This window comes from Mytilus edulis, chromosome 8, assembly GCF_963676685.1.
Source record: "Mytilus edulis chromosome 8, xbMytEdul2.2, whole genome shotgun sequence".
Classification (NCBI taxonomy): domain Eukaryota; kingdom Metazoa; phylum Mollusca; class Bivalvia; order Mytilida; family Mytilidae; genus Mytilus; species Mytilus edulis.
Window position 1 is genome coordinate 58,887,128 of NC_092351.1, and position 25,816 is coordinate 58,912,943.

At 31.6% G+C, this 25,816-nt stretch overlaps 1 protein-coding gene across 1 annotated transcript in view; it reads left to right on the top strand.

Moving 5' to 3' along the window:
- Nucleotides 1–20,565: 20,565 nt before the first annotated feature.
- Nucleotides 20,566–25,816, top strand: part of LOC139484224 (uncharacterized) — a 37,666-nt gene continuing 32,415 nt past the window's right edge. The window contains exons 1-3 of the mRNA XM_071267958.1: nucleotides 20,566–20,656; nucleotides 21,659–21,783; nucleotides 24,787–24,988. Coding sequence (XP_071124059.1) covers nucleotides 21,763–21,783; nucleotides 24,787–24,988 — 223 coding nt within the window. The 5' untranslated portion in view covers nucleotides 20,566–20,656; nucleotides 21,659–21,762. The remainder of the gene's footprint in view (nucleotides 20,657–21,658; nucleotides 21,784–24,786; nucleotides 24,989–25,816) is intronic.

Sequence of the window (25,816 nt, forward strand, 5' to 3'; positions counted from 1 at the left end):
TTTGTGTTTTTGTAATTTGTCTTATTTAACATGTTTAATAGAAAAAAACATGAGTTTAATATATATTTCTTTCTGTGTTCATCATTTAATAAGCATGTCATTAAACTTGCTCATTTTTCTACAAAGAAATTTGCAGTTTATGAAGCTTATTACCATACGATAAATTACCTATTCTATTTGAGAATAGGCCTTTGACAGTATGTGAGCCGTGCATATTTTGATGTGCACATTTGTTTCAGTATCCACATTATGATTTTAAAATGTCTGACTACTGCATCCTAATTTAGGTCATATTCAGCCCCTTACGATCCCATAAAACCATAGATAAATTCTAAACGTAGTACCTTTAAAACAATAGTGTCAATGAACCATATTGAAAATGTGACACAAAGTACTTTGGAATCAAGAAGAAAGAGCAAAAAAAAAATCCGATAAAAAACGATGCACATTCGAATATTGTTTTCTTTTCCTATGTTTTGCATTTGATAGCATGTAATATAACTGGTTTGTTGCTAGCCTTGTGATAGCATAAAGATCCATAATCAAATCATTATTTGTTCTCTGGGTCCGCTGAATTAATCGAATGGTAAGGATGCAAATATCCGTCACTATCTGTTCCACATTTTACACTACTTCCATTGCTACTACTGTTACTTATACTTTCTTCCCCGCTTATTATTGATATGTCTCGGCTTATAATGTTATCATCAATTTCTTCGTATTCATGTATTTCTATTCGTTCAAACTGATCATTTGATATCTGTGATTCATTGGCGATATGACTTTGTAGTGCTCGTGTTCCAGCCAATTCCACGATTTTATTTCTTTTCTTGTAATTTTGATATTTCAAGCAACCGCAAAAAAGACTACCAACAAACACTATCCCCAAAATTATACTGGCCAATCCGATTAGTCTAGTTTGTGTGGTTTCCCCTAAGAAAAGAACATTTTTATGCATTTTAATTGACATTGATGATATTATAGGTATTCATAACAGTATCAAGACTATTTACAAACATCCTGTGTTCATCTATCATTTTGTAAGGTAAGTAAAACATATAAACAAGTGTATTTGCATTCACTAAAATTGCATTTCCTTAAAGGTCACAAACTGGTTATATAGTAGTGTAAAGAAGATTAAAGAATTTTCATTACATTGAAGCCAAACATTTTTCATCCATATAACCGAACACAAAACTGTATTGAAGTATACAAAAACGTGTTACTTTCAATTTAATGCTTAGCTGTTTTGTGTTTTTATTTTAATTCTATAATGTTTACAGCTTCTGAGGAGTAGTGAGTAGACAAGCGTTTATTACTTTTCAGACAAAAGGGTGTAACTCATAAAACAACGTACATTGTATATTAAAATAATTGTCTCTATTTGTTCCCTCTTTATCATGACTTTGACAATTTGTTAATTTGGGTTAATGGTAAAGCATGTTCATTCTGATACCACAACAAAATGGCATCTTACAGGTTTCACCTATATTTGTATCAAAATAAGAAAAAAATGAAACAGGAGTAACTATGCAAGAACTGTTTCATTTCGAATAGTAAAGAATCATAATTCATATTTTGTTCTAAGTCTACACTACTTGTCATACAATTTGTTTTTAAAAATTCAGAATCGAATACACAAATAAAATATATTAATCATCTTGTTTCAATGATTTTTCTACTTGTTCAATTTTCTTTTATATAAAATCAACTGTTCACTAGGCCTTTAATAGTCAAAAATTAAATCACAGAATAAATCAAAATCACAGGGGGTGTTTTTTTAGTTTACCTAACCCAATACTCATGCCAGGTTTTGTCATTACTTAAAACTGATTGAAATATAAGAAACAATTTAGAACATTCGAAGAAAACAAATTGTCAGAAAAATGTAAAACTATAGTATTAATGAATGAATGAATAATGGCCTCGGATGTCTGTAATGGCCCTCGGCGTGGCCTCGGGCCATTACAGACTTCCTCGACCATTATTACAGACCTTGGACATATGATAGGGCCATTATAAAAACACCCATTTCTTAATACATTTATTAACTGCTGCCAACTTGATGTACCCTCTTACTCTTTTAATGACAGTTTAGTTTGAAAAGAAAATATTTATACTTCAACATGATAAAGCTTTTAAATATATCAAATATCCAAGATATTAAGTTGAAAGAAGTTATGTGTTGAAAAACGGGATGAACAGTGATCCCTTTATATGGTTCTTTAATGTTGGTTGCTGGTTACTAAATAAAATAAAATACAAACAGGTATTTTACTTTTTACAAGTTAATTTTATTAACTTTATTAAAAACCCTAACTGGGCTTAATACAGACAAACTGGGCATCAATACAGGGCCATTACAGAAAAACAGGGCCATTACAGAAAAAACAGGGTCATTACAGAAAAAACAGGGCCATTACAGAAAAACAGGGCCATTACAGAAAATATGTAATTTTAAATAAACAGTCATTTTTGGCTATAATGTACTTAGTTGGTTAATAAATCTTTATAATATCCAAATTGAGTGTCCACACCTGTAGCATATACAAACAAGCATATGGATACGTGGTATTATACATGCAAATTATACAATATTAACACGATAGGACATAGACTCACGATGATGGATTGCTGTTGAATGTTTAGTGATACGTTGAATGCATATTCATTATGGTAATATGGTAATGGAGTACAAATTAGAAAGATCCGTCTTTTAACGTTATAGTGCACCTGCCTGGTAAATAACAACGCTAATGTAGAAAGATAAAAAAGAAAAATACTACCGGTTATAACTAACTTCAAATGTTTGATGAAAATTTGTTTTTGTTTGGCTTAACATATTTCCTATCACTTATTAGCAATCTCATATGCTATACACAACAATCAATCTGATAGGTCGACAATTCTCAATATACAATTTATTTTTGGTGGTATTTTAACATCATTCTCAAAAACAAAAACAAACGCAACACTTTATCATTTTAGACCTCTTATTTGGAATGCTTCATTATATAAAATCGAGATGACATACAGTCGTTCTTTGATAAAGGTCCCTCACAGTGGCGCACATTGTGTTCACGAGGTTTAGAAGTTAAAGGTTCGATATGTTGAAGAAATGTGTTCCTATGATATCGAGGTAAATAACGACAACGGAAGTATAACCGCTGTTTAAAGTCACACATCGATTGAAAGAAAACAAATCCGGGTTAAAAACTAAAGCAAATGTAAACACATGATTATTAATTAGTATGCACTATAGGGATGAAATAACAGTGTTGGGTGACACATTGTTAATCTACGTTTCTTTTTTAAATTGGTATGTCACCCCAAACGGAGTTGCGGTTATATATTGTTATGGTACGATTCTTTTATTTCATTATTATTCCACACTTATGTCCAACTGAATAGACCAATTTCGCACAAAACAAATGTGAAAAAAACGGAAAGTGTTCCAAACTTTATGAAACTTTATCAATATTTTCTTTGTCAAGTCTAGATATGTTATCCATCTTTAGAAATTCAATAATGGATATCGTAATCATGGAAACAGGACATTAGGAAAAATTGAAAAAAAAATATCCCAAGTCATTGAACATTGACAACAATAGTTTTTGTCATACTTGTATGTGCATTAGGGTTTAACAATCTAAAAACAATGGCTGCCGTTTAGTGGCAATAGGCGGACTGAGGTGGCATCAGCTATTGCTTGCACTGACATATCAAGTTTTTCCTATTAATAATCGTCTTAATTTTTGCTCCAGCTTATAACTTGGAATTGATTGAAGCAAATGTTATGGAAAACTTTATCATAATGTTGACCAGCATGTGCATAATTGCAATCGGGGTAGGCATCGGCAACATGTCTGTCGTTACCATGGGAACTGATAAATTGTGAAAACAATTGCAAATTCAATTGTTTTGATTATTTGACCCAACTGAATGAAACAAGATGTGCTTGCAACTTTAGGACGTTTCAAAATGGCCGTCATTGGGATGGAAACAGTGCAAAAGGTTAACATTGGCCCTACAGGAAAACAGATTCGAGATGCATTTTCTACAAGAATGTTAGATCAAACCCAATATGTTTTATGGACTTTCGAATTTTGGAAATGGTCACTGTTACCATTAGAATAGAAAAAAATCAAAATTCATAATACTCCAAACTTTATTAAACTTAACAACAATGGTAACTGGCATGTGTAGATGTGCTGTTTGACTTTTGAATTTTCAGAACTACTGCCGTTACCCTGGAAATGTGGGAAACGAAGGTGCCAACAATTATTGCTGGCAATTACAAATCTAGTTATTCCAATTTTACATTCTATCTTGTCCAGCTTGTATCAGAGATGACTTGACACACATTGATAAAACTGTACCATAATGACATTCCTCATGTACAGATTTACACATATGGTTCAGTATTAACCGCCGTTATTATGGACACGGCAAAAATGTTAAAAACTGAAAAGTGGTCCATATTAAATGAAACTTTAAGGACATATCACTGATCATTCGAAAGTGTGCCATCAATCTTAAGAACTTTGAAAATGGCTATCGTTGCAATTGAGACAGTCACATTGGAAAATAAATTATGTATTTCATAGCTAATCAACCGTTATAGATAAAAACCCACATCATACCCGCAGTAACAATAGTATGCAGTAAGTATATACGAATGTTGATGTTATGTACACCATGGAGATAAGGCTAGAAATGGGATATTGGCAAAAAACGTACCATTTCCATACACATATCAAGCTCAATCCCGCTTAAATGGTAGTGAAATGACATCTGTTTTTTACTTTTTCCAAAATGGTCGCCGTTGCCTTGGAAACAGCAACAAATGCATAAAACACATTGTAAATGGGAGGCAAAATTATGTAATCAAGAGTATGCGCATACATCAAATACAAATCTGTCATAATATCATCTTCAAGAATATGCTAGAAAACAAACCATCCTTCAACGAGCTTCAATTCTATACAAAACTACTGCTTTGAAGAGAAAATCAACACCGAGAGAGGGAAAACACTAAGAGTTCATATAAGTGACATTTCTGCACTTATAAAAGTACACATCCGGGAATCAAACACCTGCTTAAATATACATGTATCGTGTGATCCTCGGGCTATTTAAGAACAAAATAAATTATCAGTATGCCACTCTGTCAATATATACACATATTGTCTGTTCTAAGATCCCCTCTAAAACGACTTTTAATTTGCTAAGTCCACGATAATATACGTGAGAATCACGTGACGCCACGTAATTTCTTGAGCATGGGTGAAAATTTAGATTTAAAACATTTATCAAACTATGTATAGACCCCAAACTTCATGAACTTTACGGAATATTTTTACGAAAAGAGAAGGCATGCTGATTATTTCATCTATAATAGATATGCCAATTGCTTTGGTATGCCTTAAATGGTTGCTGTTCCTTAAGCAATGTATAGTCCGCTATTGTTTGCATTGGCAATAATATATAGTTATACATGTTATAATTGTTTCTTTAAATTGTTATGTTTATTCATAATATAACTTCGATCTGTTCTATCAAACTCATTCTACGTATATGTTCAATCGCTTGAATTTCCTTATAATCTGATGATGAGTAATTCTCTAAGAGTCATTTGACAACTTATTTAGTATCTTTTCATATCCATTTTTTAATGACGAAAAAAGAGTTGCAGGTTCACAAAAAATTTATCGTTCTCATATTCAATAATAGTTAATATCTCATATTAACTAATCTTCGTATCTTCTGTTCATAGAAGAATCAGACAAATAATCAACATGCGTTATGATCAAAGATACACACAACTAAGAGAACTAACCAAGGATATTAGGTCTTTTAATTGTGTATGGCTTATGCGCTTTACGTCTTCAAAAGACTAACAAGTGACGGTCAAATAACCAAAAACAATATAATTTTCAATAATTCTTTAGAAAAATACACCTTAATGATATTATATATTAGCCAAAGTATCAACAGCAAAAGCAACATTACAACTTATATAGACAATTTTGAGACTGTTTAACAATCTAAAAAAACAACCTATCTTACAAAATGTGAAAAAATTTAGTAGCGCGAATTATTGAAGCTATTTAAAACATAACTTCATTGCATGTTCATAACAACAGAAAATTAAACACTCATGGAAATCGGTTATTAATGTTGTTCTTGGTCACAATATTTCAAAGAGTCAAGTTGCATAGATCAAAATGCTCACCTCACTGCAATTTCAAGATAGTTCATTGTACCACAATAAGTGGCAACTGTTGATTAAAAGCCAGAACAATATAATTTCAAGACTTTTTATAGTACAACAAAATATCACGATTTGTCGGGATTTATGCATTTTTAGCACAATTCTTGTTATTTTGGTACATTGAGCAATTATTTTGTGTAACTGTAGAAGATATACCACGCCGTCACAACTTGTACAATTGACAATGATAACTGATATATGTATCATAGCACAAGTTTCTCGCATACTCAGACAACAAATTCGGGAAAAAGCAGTGATACATCAACTAAAAATATATTTCCGGATGTAATTGAATATTGTTATGAGATTTTTAAAACTTCAATTCTTATTTTGTATAATGATTAATAGAAGATGGTTTCATTATGTTGATACACCCTGTCCCTTTAAACAATGCATATAAGTTTTGTATTCATATGTGTCAGATGTAACCTATAATGATAATTACTACCATCTTCTAAGAATAGATCTGCAGTTGTTTCCATATCTTTGTTCATGTTATCAGTAGTCCAAAGAATACTTTCTAAAACCAAAATACTACATATTAGAATGAAAATAAGCAGCTAGAGAGAATTGGACACAAATGTGCATTACAGTGCAGATGTCACAAATAGCATGTAATGCATAAGTAAAACTACAATATAAATAAAAAGGGAAAAGAATTTCGTTTTTACGGTAAACAAAGGTGTTGTATGTAAATTAAAAACACAAAACGTCGAAATAATCGTAACTTTACCGCGTTTTAGGCCGTAGAATGGTAATTTTGTTTACGATAAAGTATTGACCGTAAGTATTTGTTCATAATTGAGGAAAAATTATTGACTTTTATATTCACGTGAAAGAATACAAAGAAAAAGGGTTATATACTTATTTTAAGAAGAGAAAACGATTATAGCAATGAATCAAGCTTTTTTCTTAAACTTCTGTTAGGAGGAACACATATACGTTGATAGTGTAGCTAATGTTAAGTCCATATTTTCTAGGAGATGTTTGCTTATATTGTAAATACAACATTGTTCAATTCATACACTTTTAATACATGTTTCAATATAAAAAAAAACACTAACCGTTCCTTGATTCGTTCTTTAATATTGCTTCACAACCAATCACATTGTTACACCTTTCAAAATTAGAATATATTACTTCAGTTCATATATAAAGTTCGGTTCTACTTAATATTTTTTGCAGTTGGCAAAATATCATTTAAACATTACTTACATTCAAAACAATCAATAATATAATTTGACTACCCTGTTTTAACAAGTTCACATTTTCATTAATTTTCCTTTACGATTCTTTATTTCATCGTTTGATTAAACAATATTATATCTAACGATTCTATTTTGTTTTAAAGAAAACATACCTACCACTGCTTTTTGGCTGCAAATACTTAATTTAATAATTCGTCACAATGTTTGGAATAATCTTTATCATCACATTTTTTGTAACTTACTGATGATGTATTTCTAAACTAAGTTGGCTTCTAGAACCCAACTATTGTCATGTTAACCAATTATTTGCACCGTGCACAACCCAATCAAATTATCCCAAACGAAGAACATTTGTTACAAAACACGTGTCTGCAGCCAATAAAAAATCGCGTTGTAATATGTTGAACTTTAATGATGACCTGTAAACCGGTCCAATGTGGAAAATTCCACTGGTAAACCAAGGGTTCTATCAATCAAGAGCAATTCACATGAAATATATTTGATATTGTTCTCTGTAAAATATCATAATTATACTCATCCTAAATACCATGATTAAATTTTGTATTAACGCCAGACCCGCGTTTCGTCTACAAAAGACTCATCAATGACGCTCGAATCCTAAAAAGTTTAAGTAAAGTACGAAGTTGAATAGCATTCAGAACCAGAATTCCTTAAAGTTTTGACAAATACATCTATATTAATCTATTTCTGAGGTAGAAACGAACTTAAAAATAATAACAGATATATAAATGTGTTTCGTTCAGAAAAACCCTTTAGAAAAATTAATAACAAATACAAATAATATAAAATGGAATGAATTATAGTGAAATGACACCGATCACATTAAATCTAACGCTAAATAAAAAGCGTCCTTGTTGGATTGTACTAAAATGTTTTGTCTTAAACGTATTGCATGGCAAGATTCTACTAAATGGCAAAGGTGGCGCTTTGAATTCCTTAGAATATGTGTAAAGAGTATGTTGTCCAACGATATAAGAAACGGAACTACGTTCTGTACTCATAAGGGCGGTTCTTCCTGTTGTAATATCCGTAAAAGAAATGTAGAAGAAGCCCCAATTGCTAATATTTTATGAGGCACTGTTACGACTGTACATCTTGAGCATGGTATAGCACGAATATTGGATTATGTTTCACCAACAGTGAATGATTTAGATGTAATGCTTCTGTTAATGTCTCTTCCATACGTATCTCATTATAATTATTAATCCGCTGGTACAAAGAAAGGAATGGTACTGACTTATGTCTAGTTACGGCCATGGTCTGTGCATTGCATTACGAAATTTTAACTAGAAAATTGTCCCCGATAACTCAGATAGATGATTAGTGAAATTTCAGACAAGTTGCATGTTTTTCATGCTCAGGTATGACATGAAATTGCTTAGCTCTTTTTCCCCCACAGGAATGTTATAATACCATGAAGGGTCCTCCTCACAATACTGATCTTTCGGTCTCTGCCAAAGTTTGTCACACTCCGGATTCAATTAATTTACATACTTTCCTAAGGAGGACAAGGGGCAATATTCAGAACTGGAATTTTCTGCCATTATCCCTGACGTGTTTTCTTCGTCACTGTTGCGATGGTTTTATGTCAACTCATCTAAAGTTTTAACAACATACTTTAGCGCCGTCTTCTGAATTTTTTTCACTGAAAATGTGTAGTTTGTCCCATATGGCATATTTTCCATACTCCGTCGACAAAAATCAGGGAGAATATCGAATTTAAATTAATTTTAAAGTCCAAACGGTGTATTTGACGTATATATAAAGTTTCATTCTGTCAGCTTTGTTAAAAGACAGATTATGCTCAACGTCACTTAATCCCGTGCGTTTAAGTTATGACAGTACCTCTGTGAAATTTTCTGAAAAAGCATACAAACGTTCATCATTCACAATATTTTTATTGTACGGTGCAGCCTTTAAATATCTATTTGATGAATGTCTCAAGCAATGCAGTGATTATGCTTTATGACTATCTCCATCAGCTTTCCGCACATCGAAATAAAAATATCCCAATACTTCATCTAGTTTGAATTTGTCATAATGATGAATCCTGGATCCATTTTCTTTACTTTTAATTATATACCTATATGGAGTTATTTTCTTTCAGAACGACAGGTCATTCTTTTTGAGAATCAACCCGGACGATACCATGTTTAAATCATATATGCTCCACGGCATAAAATAATGACCTGTGTGAGGTCATTATTTTCCTTGATAAACATGCAATCTATGATTTACTTCAAAACTTTATTCGTCTAATAGTTTTTTGTTGCCGATTTGGAAATTTATTTTTAATCGATGAAAGGTGTAAAAGAAACCGTCACTGTAGTCACGTATTTTGATTTTAGAAACAAATAACGTGAAGTTTTGTTAATTTATCGCTACAATAAAGAAACATTATCATATATGTCATAGAATTTTAATGTAGACTTTCATAAAATAAATCCAGATTTAACATATTCGTGTGTAAGATTTTGAAAATCTTATTGAGTCAAACTGAAAAGGTTGACTGATTTTTGGTTGCTTGCTTAACGTGCAGTGGCAAATATTGCATGCATGCTCAGAACGATACACACTGAATAGGAAATCATGCTGTGACCTACATGTATTTATATTCGTCTTCGTGTCAGTTCTTAACTTTTTAAAATTTACGTATACCTTTTACTCTATTAAATGATCAACTAATAAGATAATCTAATATTCTATTGAATAACATTAACGTAACTCACGAAAGGGTCAGGTGCGGAGGGTATATAATTATATCCATATTATCTTTTAATAAAATGTATTGCTATTCAAAAGACAATCTCATTCGATTCAAATAAAATTGTTAAAAAAATTACCACTTTTCCGCGATAGAAATAACATAACAAATAGAGAAAAAAAACATACCCCTCCCCCTTTTCCATAAACTACATTTGTATGCGGTACAATAAATTACTTACAATTACAATGTGTCTTGTATTTGTCATACACCGTTATCGGATGGTAACAATACATTTGTGTCTTACTTCATGCAGTTACAGTACTATTTTTATTGTGTATGGATAATAATTTTTAAAAGGTTTATATCTAAATTATTCAGTGAGTTTTATTTCACATTCTAAATGAGCCGCAGGGCGTATTTAAAACCTGAACGCATTAGAAAGGAAAATCCCACTTTAGTGTTGTCGGTAAAATAGGATACTAAATTTTACAAAACTTTATAAAATTAATATTTTTTTGACGGTATATAAGTCAGATAATGCATATTTTAAGGTTGTTCTTGTCGTAGAACACACCTCGGGGTGTCAGGATTGTTCAAAGAAAGACCTCCCTCCGGTCGGTCTTTCATTTGATCAATTCTGACACCCCTTGGTGTGTTCTTCGACAAGAAAAACCTTAAAATATGCATTATCTATAACATACTCCGGGAAAATAGTTGCTGCTACTATATTCTGCTTTATTCTTTTATCAGCACTCATTTTCACACGTTTTTTGTTCAATTTCTTCATCACTTGTATCGACAAACCGTCTTTTTCCAGACTACTATTTCAGTTTGCATAAAACACATCAACTATGCGGAGCATAAACATTAAGATGAAACAAGTGGTCAGTGGGCGGAGTAAACATGTAAAATTTCTCTAATGAAATTTAGGACATTTGTGTGGTAAACGTTTCATTAATTAGATACCCAATATTTTTAGCATGACCACCACTAACATGCAGACATCTTATACGTTCAGGTATTTCACATCCAATATTGTATGGTAATATTCTTTACAAAGCACAAAAATGTCAGTATTCACCTCAAAAGTTTACAAAACCTTTAAAGAAGGAATATAGTTACGATATTGTTGTCAGGTCATTAAAGATTGCATATTTCGGCTTTAATATTTATTCATTTTCACGGGTCTTTGCATCGGAACTAAACACATTCATTCAAAAACCAGTTGTTGGCATGACATGGGTTATGTACTTTTCATATATGTTATGATGGTATGATACTGAACCCCTAACGGGAAGGGTTGTGCCTAATATTCATATGATGAAGACAAAATCTTTCAATCAGTTTAATTAAAGTCAGGAGCTTGTCAGTTAACTGCTAATAGTCTGTTGTTATTTATGTATTATTGTCATGTTGTTTACTTTCTTTGGTTACATCTTCTGACATCAGACTCGGACCTCTCTTGAACTGAATTTTAATGTGCGTAGTGTTATGCGTTTACTTTTCTACATTGGCTAGATGTATATGGGGAGGTTTGAGATCTGATAAACATGTTCTACCCCGCTGCATTTTTGCGCCTGTCCCAAGTCAGAAGCCTCTGGCATTTGTTAGTCTTGTATTATTTTTCATTTTAGTTTCTTATGTACAATTTGGAGTTTAGTATGACATTCATTGTCACTGAACTGGTATATATATTTGTTTTTGGGCAAGCTGAAGAACGCCTCTGGGTGCGGGAATTTCTCGCTGCATTGAAGACCTGTTGGTGACCTTCAGCTGTTGTCTGTTCTATGGTCGGGTTGTTGTCTCTTTGACACATTCCCCATTTCCATTCTCATTTTTATTGATCCTCATGCCACTACTATTCATTCCTATCACACTTTTTCTCCTTCTGACTTACCTGTCGTTTTTGAACATACTGGATTATTGAGATCGCACGAATGTCAGAAAGAGAAATTACAAATCAATAAAAGCTTGTTTGATTCTTTTTTCATTGTGAAACAGTCCTTTCAATCCTTGGCCATACTTAAATCAGTTAAAAATTGGCGCATCCCCATATTGCCAAGTCTGAGCAATAAAAAACTGAAGCAATCCATTAAAATACAGCAAAAGGGAAACGTGAACGTGCTGCAACCAGACAATTTGACGTCATAAACTCGTCGTACTGTGTTTTCGACAATGATACCTGAAGACGGAATTTGTTTAAGGTAATCAATGACCAGATTAACATGTAGTGACAATGCAACGTCAATAGAATTTGATAACGCAACGTCATTTGCGGGACAGGTCTATGGCCGCAGCGTCAACTGCTAAACAAATTGCTGAATGCAATTTCGGACAGATGTATGCCATAAATGTTTCCCATTAACTGAACTGCCAAAAATTCGAATACAGAAAAACATTTTTAAGTCCCATTGTAATGGATGGAACAACGGCAAAATCAGAAGGTGCAAAACAGAACCTACAACGTGTCGAAATTTTTTTACAGGCAGTCATTACTTTTGACGGTGACACGTTCATTAGTAAATGGAAAAAGTAAAAACACAAAAATACTGAACTCCGAGGAAAATTAAAAAGGAAAATCAAACATCAAAAGGCAAAATCAAAAGTCCAAACACATCAAACGAATGGATAACAACTGTCATATTCCTGACTTGGTACAGGCATTTTCTAAAAGTGGATTGAACCTGGTTTTATAGCTAGCTAAACCTCTCACTTGTATGACAGTCGCATCAGGGTATCAGTGTATACCACAATATTTGAACATTGAAAATGACGTCATCAATTCAACTTTCAAACTGGCATTTTTTTTTTATTAAACATTGCAGTAATGAAAGAACTTTCTGTTCATAAGTTTGTTTACAAAAAATGCATATTTGAAAATGGGAATTAAAAAGAATAATCTAGTGTTGCGTTTCTAAAGTTGTTCAGTATATATTGTACGATCTCTTAATGTGGTATCTAACACCTTGAATAAAATGAATTTGGCTCGTTTAATTTTCATAAAATATTAACAAAGTATTTACTTTGACCCTTTGACAAAACTATAAAAATTTCAAAACATTTGAACCAATCATTTTATCAGAATCATTACACTGGTTATATTGAAGTTTGACAAACGCTTATTTTTCAGGAATAACATCATACCTACCTCTGGTCTCTACCACAATGACATATCTCTGCACACCGTTTACCATACGCTCCATACTTGCATTTCGAGCAGTTGTCACCTTTTACAGATGTAAAACCAGCTTCACATTCTTATTACATGTAAGACAAATATAATTATGTTTAACATAATAACATATAAATGTGTTTATTATTGTTTTAAAGCTGTTATCTAAAGCAAAAACAAGGAAAACAGGATGAGTTTTTTTGTTGCACTATTTCTTTAGCGCTTTATGATCTGTTACTAAATGATGTTCGATAGCTACTAAGAAACTTTCTAGTGCAGACTTTTTGTAAATCAATCAATGTTTTGGAATACACAACCATAGACAGTTTACGTTGTTTTGTGTTAATTGGTGGGTACGATATACTGTTGATTGGTAGAAATATTACACTGCATAAGACTAAACATACAATGTTATTTGTCAAAACATAAAAGTGTGTCATTCAATAAGATCCATGACAAGAAGAAATATGCTAAATCCGCTTTTGAAATTGCATGCAATCGGATATCCAAAAACATTTATCATCTACCAGATAATATCATTCAAATGAATATATAAATTGATATATTTATCGATGAAACAACCATAATTTTGAAAGGGTTTAATAAGTTTATTTTTGATGCAGTTTTATTTTGCACTTTTCTATAGCTAATTATTTTATTTTAGGATCAACATATCAGTAAGTAAAACGAGGAAGAAAAATCCACCGGATGAACAAAATATAATACATTAAATGAAAGGATTATAAACATTAGAACAAGAAACACCAACACCAAAAGTAAACATAAGGGAAAGTTAAATATATTGACTTCCCCAACATCAAAAATATATTTAGACGTTCCTTTTTGGTTGATCATTGACTCTCAAGATATAAAACATGCAGATACTGGTATCAAGTCATTAAAGATTGCAAATTATGCTTAAATATTATTCTAATTAAAGGGTCTTTGCATCGGAATTAAACTCATGTATTTTAAAAACTAGTTGTTGGAATGACATGGGTTATGTACTTCTCATATTATTTAGGATGGTATAATATTCAACTCCTAACGGGAAGGATTACGCCTGCCATTCATATGATGAAGACATAATCTTTAAATCAGTTTAATTGAGGTTTAGAGCTGGCAAGTCATCAACTGCTAGCGGTCTGTTGTTATTTATGTATTATTGTCATTTTGTTTATTTTCTTATGTTACATCTTCTGACATTGGTCTCGGATTTCTCTTCAACTGAGTTTTACTGTGCGTACTGTTGTGCGTTTGTTTTCCTACATTGGCTAGAGGTATAAGGGGACGGTTGAGATCTCAAAAACATGTTTAAACCCGCCGCATTTTAGCGCCTGTTCGATGTAAAGAGCCTCTGGCCTCTGTTAGTCCTGTCTGGTTTTTAATTTTAGTTTCTTGTGTATAATTCGGAGTTTAGAATGACGTCCATTATCACTGAACTAGTATACATACTTTTTAGGGGCCAGCTGAAAGACGCCTCCAGGTGCTGGAGTTTCTCGCTGCATTGATGACCAATTGATGGCTTTCCGCTGTTGTCTGCTCTATGGTCGAGTTGTTGTTGTTTGACACATTCCCCAGTTACATTGTCAATTTTTTTTATTAGCAAAATAGTATTTGTGACAAAGCGTTAACCGTTTTGTTTGTGTTACATTACCTTATACAGGTCAAAGTGATTAGCAGACGAAATTTAAATATGTGAGTCATGTGTGTATGTTACCAAGTTCAACCCAACATTTTTCTTAAAATGTCTTGTACTATGTCGGGAAAATGACCGTCGGTTTTTTTTAAAGTTCGTTTCTGTGTGTGTTGCATTGTCGTTTTTTTTTTGCAGTGTTTCTGTTGTTTTCCTCTGAAAGTTGATGGGTTTCACTCACTTGAAGTTTGTTACCCGGATATGTTTTAACTCAATTAATGTAAGACGTTCGAACAGCGGTATACTGCTGTCGCTTTTTTAGTAATACAGACCAATAAATATCAACCGAATAAAAAACGAGCGGAACACACTACAGGTTACATACATTTACAATATTCAAAATTGTGATTAAACGCAACTATACCTTTGCAGTGATTTCCAATTGGTTCAAAGTTTCCACAACAAAAGTATTTGATATAATATCGTATATTTCCATCAAACAGACCTCTGTTCAACCATGTATAAAAAAATATATAATTCAAATTGTTAATAATCTATACTTATTTCTTGTATCAAGATACTTGCGGTTAGTTAACAGGTTCGTTAAGATATTTTGCTATATATTCAATAAAATAAAAATAAAATTGTTTATAATTAAAAAAGCAAGTAATTACACACTTGTTCTTATATGAATTAAATTTACTTTGTTTACAATGAAGATGTTACCTTTCGATCCGAGAGCAAGTCTTTGTTGTATGGCATGGGATTAGAAATTGATTCCCAAAACAAACTAAAACAAACATTAACGAAAGGATTGGCATCATGAGTTTTGAATTGAAATGTAAAACAAGGAAATATTCAAAATACATGAAATAATACATATGAAAGTTTTTTTCCGGATAATTATTCATGACCCAGTTCAAATATAATTTTCTAAAAACACTATGAATTGAAACCGTTACCAAGTTGATGATTCTATTGCAATTATTCTGACAACGTCCAGTTCCAAGTATTATCATCAATTGTATTTTCTTTTTGAATCATATAAGAAAATGACGAATGTGTTATCTGACAGAAAATTGCATGACAAAATGTAAAATAACATTACAAAACGAAAAAAAAAAAGCATGACATGCAAAAAAGTGGGTTTTTTTTCTGATGCAAAAATTTAAATAACAAAGTTCAACGAATATATTTTAACTCAATGATCTCACATCAGTAATTACTGTTTATCGTGATAACAATATATTATTGAGTGATATTCAGTATTTCAGTCAATTTTTAAACTTATCCATTGTGTCAATTCAGTGCTGTTCAGACTATTCACTTACAATCAATATTGTACTGTTTATTTCCTTTCCAGACAATATCATGGAAATTTTACGCGACTGTAACTAGGTTTAACGAGCTATTAAACAGGTTTAATTCACAATTTTCTACACAAGGAGGTACTTGTACCAGGTCAAGTGTATGACAGTTGTGTTTGTTTTATTCGTTAGATGTGTTTGATGTATTCATGACAAAATTGTGTTTTGTCGATGGTGATGTGTTTGTAGATATTACTTTACTGAACATTCTTGATGCTTACAAATATCTCTATCTACCTTGGATTTGGGGCCGTAGTTTCTGACATTTGGTAACATTTGACTATCAAGGGCAATAACTCCTTAATGGGTCAATTAATCATTTTGGTCATGCTGACTTATTTGTAGGTTCAAATTGCTGTACATTACTGTTGCTACAGTTTATCTCTATCTATAATAACATTGAAGATAATAACCATGTATTTTTTTTCTGAGTCAGATATTTTTTCACGCAAACGTTTTTATTCAGTTTTTTTCGATGTCAGCAATCAAATATCTTTTTTCAATATTTAACACTGTAATGTATGGGGAAACTCAAAATACTTTTTTTTATAAACTCTATGACCAGATTAATTTTTTTATCAAATGGGGGAGCACCATATTTTTCAAGAAAAATTCCATCCCCCTATTTGAAGTCAAATGGTCGTTCCTTTAACTGCTAGAAAAATTGTCCGAAAAGGGTGCATCGGGTTCTACGTAACGAACATTTAAATGACAATTAGTTTACAAGTGTGAACAAATCTTATGTACAGGTAATTAAACAAGGTTTATAGATGTGAACATGTTTAATGTGGAACCAGTGTACATTACATCAAACCAAATGTAACTTGTTTACTGTACCTGGCGTTTGGTGTGAACACGGCCTTACTCTGCTGAACATAATTGCTGTTTACAGTTTACCTTTATTGATACTAATATTCAAGATAATAACCAAAAACGGCAAAATGTTCTTAAAATTAACAATTCAGGGGCACCAACCAAACAACGGGTTGTTCAATTCATCTGAAAATTTGATGGCGATTGAACTTGACCTGATAAACAATTTTACCCTTGACAGATTTGGTCTAAATGCTTAAGTTCCAGAGATATCAGCCAAAATCGACCTTTTTATCCAATGTTTCTAGTTTTAGCCATTTATGCCATTTTGTTTAGTAGTAGTGTTCATCGGACATATTTCAAAACTTGATACCAAATGATGATTGTGGCCAAGTTTGGTAAATTTTGCCAAATTGTTTCAAGGGGGAAAAATTGGTAAAAGTTAACTACGGACACGACGGACGACGGCCGATAGACGAGGGACGACGACGGACGACGATGGACGTCAAGTAATGAGAAAAGAAAACAAAAGAATTTATACTTATTGGATTACGTTTGCCTTAGACATCCTGTCAAAAAAGATTGTTTTAATACAACATATACTAGCAATAGATTAAACAAAAAGTAAAATAAACATAACGGAGTTATATTAAAATAAACATTACTGGGTCATCTTAAAATAAACATTACTGAAGTATTACCATGAGATATAGTATATTAGACCATAGATATTAATAGGGACACATCATAATGAACAGATTTACTAATTTGTTTGCGCGTTGCAACGATAATTCACAGGAATGTATTTGATTTGGGAAATAGCACTATAAAAGGAGAAATTACTACTAGCCTGGGTAAGGTACATTAAGCTTAATCTTTATGTTTAGCAATTTCCAGACTGCTGTGTCTCTTTCCTCTGTTGTCTACATGATTTTCTGTCTTTCAGCAAGTGAATGATAATAAAATCCTTATGGTTTGGACTAATACAAAAAACTTTAACTTAATTATTGCTTTTAATTGTCTATAACAAATTAGTCCCAGTTTACTACTTCCTGTGTACGATGTATTATGTATATATTGTCTAAACATTGCTAAATGTATTCAATATTAATAAAGTAGTGCACAATCAACTAAAAAACAGCAATTACAATATTATGACATTGTTTGTAAAACAAAATCAACCAACTTGTTGAATAGATTATTCTAACAGCAGTACTTAAATCCAGAGAAAAAAAATACCTATTTTTTTAAGAAAATGCCGTGCAAGTAGACGTTTGAGTTGAGAAGAAGGAGCGTATAGTTTAGTATTTTATAATTGAGGATATGGTTTAACATATATTAACCCATTTCTCTGACGTCAGTCTATTGTTCTAACAGTGGAATATTTTTCAAGAATCCACTGACCACCATGTTAACTTATGATAACTTATTTCATAACTTTAAACTTCTAACTTACGATATGTTATCCTCTCAAAAACGAGCGACTAATGAAAGGCTCGAACTCGAGCGTATGTTCGACAGTAAAGTCTGTAGTCTATGCATGATACCACTAGACCACGAGTGCTGATATAAATCATTATTTAAATATCACTCTTATAGCATATATCTGTCAATGTATGTCAATAAACTGTATTTCTGTCTTTTTGTTATCTAATGAAATATATATATATACTATAAAATCAAGGAATGGTAAATATTACTTATAAGTACATTTCCTTGATAAAATAAACATCAATGTACACATTACACTTATCACTTTTAAAGTACAAGGCCTTTCCCTTTGCATCATAGCAAATGCTTACTTTTGGTTTAAGAATTATAACGATATCATACCATGATCACAGTTTTTCTTTGTTTGATTTTAAATGGTCCAAATATGCATCAACATTTAACTGACTTCTATGTGAATAACTTGTGATAAGCTACGACTGTAAAACTACTTCTTTGGCGATAAAACCAAAAACAAAATCGTAAACTTTATAGTAAAAATGAAATATCGATACCTGTTAGATGAAAAACAATATTTTGGTAGAGAAAAACAATACAAAAAAATCGTTCCGGGTACTAGGCTTGAATTTGGCACTGTTAATATCACAGTTATTTCCTTCATTTCCAACGACTAGACGATCACAGCTATGAATAGTTTACATGATACATTGCAAAATTGACATAATTATATATTGTACATTTGTAGCAAAAGCAATTCTGCTTGGGTTTCAGAATGAGTACCACAAATAATACTAGTTCATTAACTGATTAACGGTGGATTTCAAATGTAATAACTTTAAAATAATCAAAACATAATGAAAGGGAACCAATTTACACAAAATTGATATATGTTCTTTTTTTTTTCAATTTAGACCAATCATTGAATCGATTTTAAAATCAACTGGTGTCTAGTGAAGTGGTGTTGATGAGAAATTCACACTTCATTAAGACTTAATAATTTTATGTTTGTAGTCATTTTGTATGTGTGTGGTAATTTCAATGAAATTGGAGGAATAAATGACAGTAACATCCCTGTTCGGTTTCTGAATACTATATATGTAAATACTAACGGTTTCTAAATGTCGGTGATTAAATTTTTTTAACTTTCCAAAAAAGAGTTTAAAAAATCCATATATTAATTATATGTCTTTCAGAATGAATTATAAAAACTTAAATGACAACTTTCTTTATGAATGATGTCCATGTACGGGTGGTAAAAGTTAGTTAATTTTTGACTAGGGAGTTCGAAACCCCTAGTGTAATGATATTTCAGTAATACAGAGATTTCTGTCATTGACATAAAATATGTTGTTTTATACACGAACGTATCAAACAAGTTGAGATATATAAACACCATTAGATGGTGACAAGAAAACGTCACCAACTAAAAATGGATAATTAACAATAGCGAACAAAAATGTTTTCTAATAAAGATTCAAAGGCAGTTATAGTATCAAAGCAGCTCTATTTGACATTGTTCTGTTGTGAGTTGTTACTAAAAAAAATACGTAGACGAAACGCGCGACTAGCGCACTAAATTATAATCATGGTACCTTTCATAACTATTAGAGCATACCATCACTTGAACATAGTATCGCCCAAGTTAATTCTTCGAAAGAATGACCTATAGTATGAAAGAAAATAACTCAATATAGGTAAATAAAGAGCGTGCATGACGTTCTCATACGGATGTTTTGAAGGAAAAAAAGTTTTTCTTTTTTATTATTATCAGTTTATTTTTAATAATGAGTCAACATGCGTTCTTTTTCATTACTGACTTGTATTGAATTTGTATTGATGTATTTCTGTTTATGTTATTTCTATTTGTGGCGTACACAATTACATGTCGGTGAATTAACCTATTTTAAACCTCCGGTCTCAGGTAGATATATGTGTAGATATATCCGGTAACGGAATGTTAGAACGTCCGTTATCCCTTGAGGCACATGAATAACTTTAGAAGATTTCAGGTCTGTTAGCATAATTGAGTTATTTGTTATTATTTATTACAACTAAATTTAATATAGACATGATGTCGTCGTGTATCACGTAACATAGTATATATGTCCCTTAATGGGACATTTTGTTTAAATGTACTAATGAACTCTTGGAAACGAAAGTGCACTTTATGTTTGAAATTTAAGTTGAAAAACGAGTAGAAAGAAACATCAATTATTCATATATAATCCAATTTTAAATCAGACATTGTGTTGAATTGTAAAAAAAATAGATAATGTGTACACAATGACATAGTTGCGTTTAAAAATAGTTGTCCAAACAATTACCCAACTAAATATTATACTGAAATCTCCATATTGTATTTTCTACAACACTACATTTACTCAGGGTATTATATAAAATGCAAACCTTTAAGCCATGACGACGTAAACAACACTTGGGCATTCTACGTTTCAGAAAAAAAAAACAATATTGATACTGTACGCTCAGTTGAACTACTGTTTAAACCACCGCAGATATCAATTTACCTATCATCTAGGTCAATCAATACTAGATACAATACTTTAATTACCTGGCGTACATCAATGATACGTGCGTTTACTCTATTAGGTTGTTTATGTGTATCGTATGGAAGTCACACACATACTTGATGTTAACTGTAACATGTAAATACGGTAGTCTCTTTGACAAATTCATATAATCATTTAAAAACCCGGTCACCCATGAAGTCACCTAATGTTTTAAAAGTTATGTTGAATTGTTAGAGTGTATAACTAGAGCGTGATAGCTTATATTTGTAGATACTTTTTAAATATGTATTTCAGGTTATAATAAATAAAATCTCTTTAATCATGGACACCAATGCAAGCATTCAACACAGGGTTAAATCGAATCATCACGTCGTTCTCCTCATTGCCAAGTGTAAGCCATGAGTTTGTTAGTTGGTTTTTATTTATTTCTTATCTCACAATTATGCCGCATTTGTTTCATAATTAATTATGATTGCTTTTTAGGTGAAAATTTTAATGTTTGGATGTGTTTATGTCATTCACATCACTTGGATCAGTATTATATTGTACAAATACAAAGACTGAATTAGGTGAAAATTTGGTGGAATATGGTACAGATTATATATCTTGTAAGTATGCAGATAGTAAAACCAAAAACAAATTGATGACTAAAAATGAAACAATTGTCTCAGACTGTTTTAAAAGATTCAATATATCAAGTCTATCGCGACATTAAATATAATGCTTTTAAAAAATGAATCACACGATATCTTCTTGTCTTCAATTTCTCGTTTTCCTTACAAACTGGATGTTCATATTCATTTACAGTTATATTTGAACACGACATAATCATACTTGGATCTACCCGGCAATTGTTATAAGATAAATGTATACAAAAATTACAGAGTTACTAAACCAATTGAAAAATTCTGCAGAAAACATTATGCAAAATACGTTTGAACACATTCGATAAAGCCACCAACGACGGTTGAGTTAAATACAGTTTTCCGGATGGCAAACTAATACCGTTCTTCCATGTTTTTTTTATACTTATTTAAGCAAGCTGTATTGTGATAGAGCTCAAATACAGGCTATGTGTAACTATGATACAATACAAGTAGGTTCACAGTAACAATGTAACTCAACGTTTACATTACAGTGAAAAAAAGGAATTAGCAAATCGGGGTTCATAAACGCAAATTTTCTGTAAGACTTGTAAGATATGCCATTAAAGAGAAGAAAAAAAAGTGCGATTGTATATGACATCGGACTATTGTTTTTGTTTTATTGATTCTTTTTTTTTCGTTAAGAATTGTATAAGAATTACCTTCTTACAGTGTACTTAAAAATGCAGTGTCAATTTAAAACAAAGTAGTCTTTCAGTGCTAAACATAATACGTTTTTTTCTCTAAAATTGCATACAACAATAAAACAGGAAAAAACACCTGTTGCTATTTTTTTTTTAAATTTGTCAATCATTTCTATATAGGCAGAAGTCATATCATATTACAAGTTCTGTAATCGAAAAAGAGCTATATAAGCAGAGGGATTTTTCTTTACGGAGACAACGAACACTTAGTTTGTTAGATTAATATCTTGGAAGATGACTGTTTTCCGAGTTTGACTTTGCATAGCTATACGACGTATTAGGTTTTTTTTTGTGCTGAGTTGTTTTCTGTTTGTTTGGTTAGTTGTTTGAAATATGTATTTTCGGTACATTTTCCATATGTCTTATTTGTCAGTATAGTTGAGTAGTAACTTACTCGTGATACGTCTAAACGTTTTCTGCTTTATGTTATTTTTTTCATGTTTGTTTATATACTGTTTAGTATAACAGTATCTTGCCTCATATTACCGTTATTTTCTTTCTTTTTGTATGTGTATGTTAGACACATCTTATATAAAAAAAGAAAGCAATACAATTGCATTATGCAGAGGCTATATGCGTATGGCACTACGCTTGATAAACCCGTGTAGCAATGCATTATGAACAGTCTCAGTGCATTACACTGAGTACATTCTTATAAAATTTTATTAGCAAAATATATTTTATGCATCGAACTTGATACATTCTCATTATCGTCTTGGAGTAGTAAAATGTTAATTTATTCTGTAGTTTTATTGAATTTGTTTGTAGCCTAACGTTCAGTGGCAAATGTTTTATTCGTGTTCAGATCGAGTATATTTTTCGGACGTCCCAGATATCATTTATATAATCGTTATGGATAAGTCTGTCTTAATTGACGAGATGGTACAAGTGAACATACTTTTACATTTTTTTTAGGAATTAGACAGTTATCGCGAAAAGTAAACGTGCGTTTTCTTTCAAATGCACGTAACATACCCTTGTGAATCTGTAGTAAACTCCCGTTTACCACTGACAAACTAGACACAGAGTTAACGCCCATTTACTCGGGTAGAAATTATAAGTTTCCATTTTAACCGCGTGAACGTAATTATAGTTATCGCGAAAATTGAAATTAACTAACGAAATGTATGCCCACGGTGATATCTCATGTTTACTTTATGTAATGCTTGGTCTGCACCGAACTGTATGTAGTATGGGATTTGCTAGCTGTTGACGGCTGTGCAATGACCTATAGTTGTTAATTTCTGTGTCATTTGATGTCATGTGGAGAGCTGTCTCAATGGCAATGATTCCAGATCATCCTTTTTTCAAACGGGATGGATTTTGCCGTACGGTTGCCTATAAAGGCAACAGTAGTATACCGCTGTTCAAAACTCATAAATCTATGGACAAAAAACGAATTTGGGGTAACAACCGTATAATTATTATCTATAATTGCCCATATCTACTTTATTTGAACGTTGGTGGATGGGTGTTTCATTTGCAAACATACCTTATCTACTTCATCAGTTGTGGGATCTTAAAAGATCATGGACGGACTGAATGCAAAAACGCTATCATATCTCGTTTTGTATAGGTTTTTTTTTTTTACAAATCTATAATGGGAAGTATTATATTTCGTAATGCACATCCGTTATTGTGAAATTAATGAGGCTTATTTAGAAGTTAAAATTTATATGTTTTTTTATAAATAGCTAGTGTCATCTGACCATCTGGTAATCATAAAACTATTCGAACAAGGAACATGCATAACAGATTATAACTCATATACCAAACTCCATAATAAATTTTAAAAAATGGAAGTCAATGAAAACTAATTAAATCAAACGTAATAAAAACTCAAAACGAGTGAAAAAAATCTATCATATATCTGATTTTGGACAGGACCTGTTTAAACAAAATGTCGGATTTGATCTAAGTTATATATAAACTACCACTAATGCGCTACTTCCTCAAGTGTCTAATCTAATCAGTAAAATTGGTATTTGGTGTTCATAACTCATTTGTCAATTCAACATTTAATTTGGCTGGTTCATTTCAAGACATAACCCTCCAATATGTCACCTTATAATTTAATTTTGGATGTTACGCGTGTTCTGGTTGGCTGACGTTGTTTATTAGCTCATAGACATAATTTTGTCATGTCTCCTGTTGTAGTAGTTATGTTTTAGAATAAAGCAATGTACTTTTATACTGTTAAAGTAGTTAAACCTAATAAAAAAAATATGTACATGTCTCTTGTTAAAGTCTCTTTTTCTTGCAGGTCATTGTTTTGGTTTCAATGTCAAAACCTGTATTGGCAATTATTGGTTTGAACCAGAATATGTGTCCGCATACGTCACAGTGGAGTCTGAGATCAACAAGCCTGTGCAACAAAAGTGAACCGGAATATCTATGCTTGTTTGATGATAATGAGAATGTGTACAAAGAAATTTGCCAAAAAAATTCAGATACACAGAGACCAGGTAACATCAATATTTATCTATATAATGTTGACTCGAACCCTTAATTTTGTAGATAAATACTTCGCGGGAATAAATGAGCTCAGAGTGATCAACAATAAACAATTGTAAATTCGTAATTATATGATTTGACAAAACTGTTTAGAGAGTGTAGCAATTATGTGTTGATAAAAACATACGTTACTTTTCATATAACATAGAATCATTTTCGTTTTATAATGTATTATATGTTTTGAAACTAAGCTAAAGCTCACACGATAGTAAATACCTGTAGGTTAACACATTACCTATGACAGCCATTCTTTTATCAAAATTTTTAGAAAAAAAACTATAATGACAATAAACACACAAATACTTTTTTAAATATCAGAGAACCATACGATAAAAGACTCAAACTTTTTCTGAAGGCCGGCTGAAAAAACGATATAACGGTTTCCACATATGTAACTATTTTCTACTTTTGTTCAGTGATACATGATAATGTAATGTTGATTTAGGATTATATTTCGGTACAAAAAATTAAACTGTCTGTACCTGTCCATTTCTTTTATAAGCAATATACGGCCTTACTTATGTAGACTAAATAAGTTCGGTATTTTTGCTATTTAACTTTTTATCAACAGTTAACTTAAATGTAGAGTTGTCGGATTGGCACTCATACCCCATCTCCCTATTCCTAATTCCAAATAATTGATAAATAGTAACATCTGGTTAATTAAAGTGCATATTATCGTCCAGTCCTAGATGTGCTCGATCATGTTCATTCTGATTGGAAAACTATATGGTGTCTATTGATTTTTTTATGGAATATATGATATAATTTTCTACCTA